Source organism: Vanellus vanellus, assembly GCF_965231255.1.
Source record: "Vanellus vanellus genome assembly, chromosome: 22".
Lineage (NCBI taxonomy): Eukaryota > Metazoa > Chordata > Aves > Charadriiformes > Charadriidae > Vanellus > Vanellus vanellus.
The window spans coordinates 4,825,076-4,831,120 of record NC_138927.1 but is presented as its reverse complement, the minus strand read 5'-3'; the positions used below and the strand labels follow the sequence as shown (position 1 = coordinate 4,831,120).

At 53.8% G+C, this 6,045-nt stretch overlaps 1 protein-coding gene across 1 annotated transcript; it reads left to right on the top strand.

Moving 5' to 3' along the window:
* Window positions 1-3,566: 3,566 nt before the first annotated feature.
* SYF2 (SYF2 pre-mRNA splicing factor) lies at window positions 3,567-5,916 on the top strand. Its single transcript, XM_082494254.1, has 7 exons — window positions 3,567-3,633; window positions 3,724-3,831; window positions 4,140-4,265; window positions 4,506-4,623; window positions 4,719-4,809; window positions 5,399-5,497; window positions 5,586-5,916. Exons 1-7 carry the CDS (start codon window positions 3,577-3,579, stop codon window positions 5,749-5,751), a joined length of 765 nt encoding a protein of 254 aa, XP_082350380.1. The 5' UTR covers window positions 3,567-3,576; the 3' UTR covers window positions 5,752-5,916.
* The last annotated feature ends 129 nt before the right edge of the window (window positions 5,917-6,045 follow it).

Sequence of the window (6,045 nt, the reverse complement as noted above, 5' to 3'; positions counted from 1 at the left end):
ATTTTTCTGAGAAACGACACAAACCCCTCCCTTCCCCGCTGCCCCGACTGTCTGAGCAGCCCGAGGAGCTTCGCGCTGCGAGGACACCCGGGTGCCTTCGCGGGGAGACTCGGCCGTGCGCCCGACGGACCCCCGATAAAAGCATCACGTTTGCTGTGGTGGATGAGAGATAACCGATGCTGTTCCCCCCCCACCCCCTCGACCAGGATCTTCCCCTTTGAAAAGGACAAATATAACCGAGATGAGTCAGTTCCTCCGAGCTCCCATCCCCTGTACAATATGTAACTGGAATTTTTCATTTCGGCACTGCAGGGGAGGCATAACTGGAGAAGACAATGGAGTCAGCTACGACCCAAAAAAGCAGTGCCAATTCTGTGTGCATGAGAAATAAAAACATTTTTTAATCTAAAAATAAATTAACTGTAAGTGACAGCAAGAGCAGATCTGCATGTACTCACTGTCAGCCCGCGCAGGACCAGTCCCCGCTCCTTGGCACGAGGCGGGTTTGGGTGAATTCCCTGCTTTTTCAGGCCAGGTTGGGATTCGCAGCAGCACCGCCGAGCTGGGGAGGCACTCGGCACCTGCACCAGGAACCGGGCTGCCTGAGCTGGCGTGGGACCCAGAAACAAATCCGCAGAAGCCAGGGAAACCTCTTGGGTTTATTTTCTAACTGCATTACGGCAGCGGGAAGGGAAAAGAGGCTCCACCGAGCTCCGGGCTTGGCTGGGCCAAGGCACTGCACAAAGCCATAAAAACCATCCGGCTTCCCGTGATTAAATAAAAGGGTAGCGAGTACGCAAGTGGCTGATGGCCTCATTCTGCAGCTGAGCTGTGGCTACCTCCATGTCGCAGAGCAGATATTCGGGGCAGCCTCTGCCCAGAGCCCTCCCTCCTCCCCTGCCCCTCGCCCCCCTGCTCGCTCCTATCTGTGCTGGGAGGAGACACGGAGCCACCCAGCGCTCAGGTGTCACGGGGGATCGTCTGGATGCTCCAGAAAATAAAAGGCCGGTCAAGGGACCGCAGGTGGGAGCTGTGGTGGGGCACAGCTGATGCAGTTTCATGTGTCCGAGAGCCAGGCCAGCATCCCTCCCTGCTCCCAAAACTCTCATCCCAAGCGTAGCAATCAAGTCCCACATGTGAGGGACGTGGAGTGGACCACGAAGCACAGCACCATCTTAGGGCGCGTGAGCAGGGCCGGATCCTGCTACTCTTCTTTACAAGCACCGAGACTGGCCGGGACACGGCCGGCGTTGCTGCTGCGGGCACTCAGTCATGCACTGATCATCTTCGCTAAAAAAAGGTTTCCATGGGGCCACCTACGCAGGCGGTGGGGACACCCCTCGCTGCAAAGGGCTCAGAGCCGGCGAGGACAGGACCTGAGGGACAACCTCAGGGCAGAGAGGACAGGAACCCCAGATGGAGCAGAGAGATATCAGTAAAGCCGCGGCCCCAGGATGTAACTCAGATTTTGACAGCGCACTGCCCAATTTACTGCACAACGACACCAAGCACCGTGCTGGCTGCTTCTTTCAGAAATCCCTCCTCTTCCCGCACCAGTGGTCCCTGTCCCCAGTGCGGTGGCAGCTCGTTCCATGTGCATGGAAATCTGACAACTCCCAGCCAAGCTGCAGGGATATGGAGAAGGCAGGTGAGGGGGGGATACCCAAAACCCAAACCGCATCGGCACAATCCTCTCCTTTTTCTTCAGATACTGCCAACAGGGCTATTTAAAAGCCTTCTGCCGCCCATTCTTTGCCCCAGTCTGCTCAGTTTTACAGCGCTGGCTTCACTAGGTTGGGTTTCTTTTTTTTCCTCTGACTTGACTCCTTGCTGGGTAACACTGTATTTGATATTTTTAATCACTCAGCATGCATCAGAGTTTGGCAGCGGAAAAAAGTGAAGTTAAAAGAGAACAGAGATAGTTTGCGTTTGCCAGGGCTGCCTGCCATTGCCACAACCCCTCATCGCTTGTGCTGCGTTTCCCTCTGCTGGAAAGTCACGAGCCGCAGCTGAGAAGGTCAATTTAAAAAACATATTGTCAGCTGGCAATTCTTAACCTTAATTTGGATCTTTTCTTCAAAGAAAAACAAAAGTCCTGAACTCTTTTACCTTTACTGTATTCGTATAAAGACATTACCCGTACATAAACATAGATGCATTTTTGTGTGCATATCCATATTGCTGATAAACCCTTGTAATAAATCTGCATTTGGCTTTGTAAGGTTGGAAGATCCCGGCCACTCCAGCAACATTATGCAAATTTTTAATTCCTTTGCTCAGAAGTTGCAGCAAAACTTTTCGTTTCCTGTGAGAGCTGCAACTTTCTCCCTCTTGTGGGTAACCCGAGGGATTCCCAGAGGGGCCACGAGAGAGGAATGCTGCTGTTTGGTTTCTCATCCTTCACCAGCCTCTACCCTGGACCTCACCAGTGCTCCCAGGTGAGCTGAGGCGCAGCAGAGTTCATCTGCTTCACGTGCCACTTCCTCAACTTGACTGTAAAGTTTGTGTCACCCCATTGATTCCTCGGAAGAAGAGAAACAGGTTGATTAACAGTGTTTACTAAACCACGGAGTCACTTCAAGCCCGCAGTAGGTTGCCTACCCGAACATCAGTGTCTGGAGTACAGCGGTAATTTACAGATTGCTTTCCAGGCGGCTCTGAGATGCAGCGACAAAGCCTTAAATCTGCCTCTAAAGATAAAAAATGAGAGTCACTGCTTTTCATCTGCTCATCTCGATGAGGAGAGGCTGAGAGCCCGGGGGCTCTTCAGCCCGGGGGAGAGAGGGCTGAGAGGGGATCTCAGCGATGCCGACCCATATCTCAAGGGCGGGCGGCAAGAGGATGGGGCCAGATCTTTCCAGTGGTGCCCAGTGACAGGACGAGGGGCAACGGGCACAAACTGGAACGCGGGAAGTTCCATCTCAACACGAGGAGGAACTTCTTCACTGTGAGGGTGGCAGAGCACTGGAAGAGGCTGCCCAGGGAGGCTGTGGAGTCTCCTCTGGAGATACTCAAACCCGCCTGGACGCCGTCCTGTGCAACCTGCCCTGGGTGACCCCACTCTGGCAGGGGTTGGACTGGGTGAGCTCCAGAGATCCCTGCCACCCCCTGCTTGTGTAGGATTCCATGATTTTCTTCGGCACACCGAAATTAAGCCCGTAAAGCCCAAAGCACACGAGTGGAAGGCTGGCTCCAGGGTGCCAGAGGGCGACAGGGCCTTGGGGCCGCCTCACAACCGTCCATTGGGACCCCGGGCCGCACAGAGGGCAGCAGCACACCCAGCTGCCAAGCGCTAGCAGGGAGCAGCGCTTGAACCCTCTCCGGCTCCGGGGGGGGGAGGAAAAAGCTTTGAACCCGGCATGGGAGGACCCCCGAGGGTCGGTGTAACGGGGCTGGCCTCGGCCTGGTCCGCGGAGCATCCCCGGGCCCTGCTCCCGCCGCCGCCGCCCGAGGTGAGGGGAAGGCAGCGGGAAAGGGGCGGCAGCACCTCCCGCCCGCTGGGGGGCGCCCGAGCGCCGCGGCCGCTGCCCGGCAGGAAGTCGGCGAGACCGGAAGCGGAAGTGTTCGCCGAGCGCAATGGCGGCCGAGGTGTTGACGCTGGGCGGTTTGGCGGCTCCGGATCCCGATGGCGGGGTGAGGCGGCGGCGAAGGGGGTCGGGTGGAGATGGAGAGCGGGAGGGGTGTCCCGACGCTGTGCCGGTGGCTGAGTGTGGGTTGTTTCAGGGCTCGGGCTCGGAAGACGAGGCGCGGCCTAGCACGGCGGCGGCGGCGGCGGCGGCGCAGAAGCGGGAGGAGCGGCTGCGCAAGTTCCGTGAGCTCCACATGAAGCGGGTACGCGGTGGCCGGGGTCGGAGCGGGACCGGCGCTGCCCCCGATGCACGGGGAAGCGGTGCGGAAGGAACGGCGGGGGTTGTCCCGCATAGGCTGGCCGCACCCCGGTGCTCCCGGGCGCGTTGTGCCGCCGGTTCGCTTCTCCCGTCGCAGATGCGGCGTTTTAACATGGCGGGATCGGAGACCAGCGGCCTGGCCCCCTCCCGGGACGGGTGCCCGTGGTCCTCGCGGGCTCCGCTTTTCTTGTTTGTGCGATCGAGGGTTGCCCCACGTCTCTGGAGTTTGGTAACAAACGGTTTTGTTCCTAGAATGAGGCTCGCAAGCTGAATCACCAAGAAGTGGTGGAAGAAGATAAAAGGCTTAAATTGCCGGCAAACTGGGAAGCCAAAAAAGCTCGGCTGGAGTGGGAGCTGAAGGTGGAGGAAAAAAAGAAGGTAAACACACAATTGCAGCTTCCTGTAAGTCCAAGCGGCGGCAGGGAAGCTGGGCCACCATTGCCGTGGCTACGCAGTCATGCAGACGCCACCCTCAAAAAATCCATCTCCTAATTAGACTCTCAATGATCTGAATTGCTGTCCTGCACTAGAGGTTGACTGGACTGCTCTAGGCAGTCCTAAGCTTGATCCTCAGCCGCTCTTATTGTTAAAACCAAAGCGTTCTTTGTGCTGTGTTAGGAATGTGCAGCAAGAGGAGAAGACTACGAGCGAGTTAAACTGCTGGAGATCAGCGCTGAGGATGCTGAGAGGTGGGAAAGGAGAAAGAAGAGGAAGAATCCAGATCTCGGATTTTCAGGTAGTGGCTTATCCAGGTTTATAGTGAACACCTTTATTAGTATGAGCTGTGAAATAAAAACCTTCTCCTTGACGCTAATTAATTTTCTTTTCAAGATTACGCGGCTGCACAGCTGCGCAAGTACCAGAGGCTGACCCGGCAGATCAAACCTGACCTGGAGCAGTATGAGAAGCTGAAAGAGCAGTAGTAAGTGTGATTTCAGTCACCTGATACCATCTGTGGTATTTCTACATTAGCAAACACTAAAGACTAAGTGCACACCTGTTCTCATATACTCTGTGGTATTAATTATTCTTTTAACATGATCTTAAAATGCACGGCCTGATCAGTTCTGCTGCAGCAGGCAAGAGGGGGAGTGGTGTAACTGATGAGGTTTATTTTTTCAATCTTGGCATTACTGAGTTTGAAGTAGTATTTTGTCAATCAGGCCGTATTAAATGCGTGAATAGATAACTCTTGTTTCTCAGAGTAGTTTTGGGGTTTTTACGCAGCCTGGCCTGGTTTAAGCAGACCAACCGATGAGAACTCGCCAAGTTTGCATTCAGACGGATTTAGGATGCCAGTGCAGGATTTCTGTGCCTTCCGTAGGCATGTGCTGGTGGCTCAGCACAACTGAGGGAGTTTGGTTTTTGTGTCATGTTCTCACACGTGCCCCACAGTTCAATGCGAGTTAAATGCCCTGAAGTGTTAATTTAAGAATCAAACAGAAGCAGTTAAATCTCAAAGCAATTGGTACAGGCGTGTAAACTGCTGCTCTCCTTTTACTCTTGTCTAGCGGTGAAGCACTTTATCCCACGTCTGACAGTCTCCTCCATGGAACTCACGTGCCATCTAAGGAAGGGGTTGACAGGATGGTTGCAGACCTTGAAAAGCAGTAAGTAAACACTAAGATAAAACAAAGTGTCTGACAGGCAATTGGATCCACCCACAGATCTTCAACCACTGCTGGTTTTGCCTTACAGAATTGAAAAGCGTGAAAAGTACAGTCGCCGGCGTCCTTACAATGACGATGCAGACATCGACTACATCAACGAAAGAAACGCCAAGTTCAACAAGAAGGCAGAGAGGTTCTATGGGAAGTACACGGCCGAGATCAAACAGAACTTGGAGAGAGGAACGGCCGTCTGAGCTGCACACACAACCGCCCTGTGTCTGTTGGTTTGGTGTAGAGATTCTGATACAAGTTCAAATTGCCTGCAGAAAATACTTTGTAGAAGTAACTTGTGTAACAATTACTTGCAGAAGTGACCAGCTTATGCAATTTCATATTCTAAATAAACACAAACTCTTATCACTTAATTTAGGATAAAGCTTGTCTTCATTCTCCAGTAGCTGAAGACTGGTGAAGCCCCTCAAAAGACGCATTTAGCAAGAAGGTAGAATGCTTGAGGAAGACGCATGTCCTGTATGGCTGTCTCCTGC

Excerpts from the sequence above, each read along its gene's own strand:
- SYF2 (XM_082494254.1), top strand. The coding sequence starts at position 3,577 with ATGGCGGCCGAGGTGTTGACGCTGGGCGGTTTGGCGGCTCCGGATCCC. Across the intron at positions 3,832-4,139 it reads GTGAGCTCCACATGAAGCGG|AATGAGGCTCGCAAGCTGAA; the intron begins GTACGCGGTGGC and ends TTTTGTTCCTAG. Across the intron at positions 4,624-4,718 it reads TCCAGATCTCGGATTTTCAG|ATTACGCGGCTGCACAGCTG; the intron begins GTAGTGGCTTAT and ends TTTCTTTTCAAG.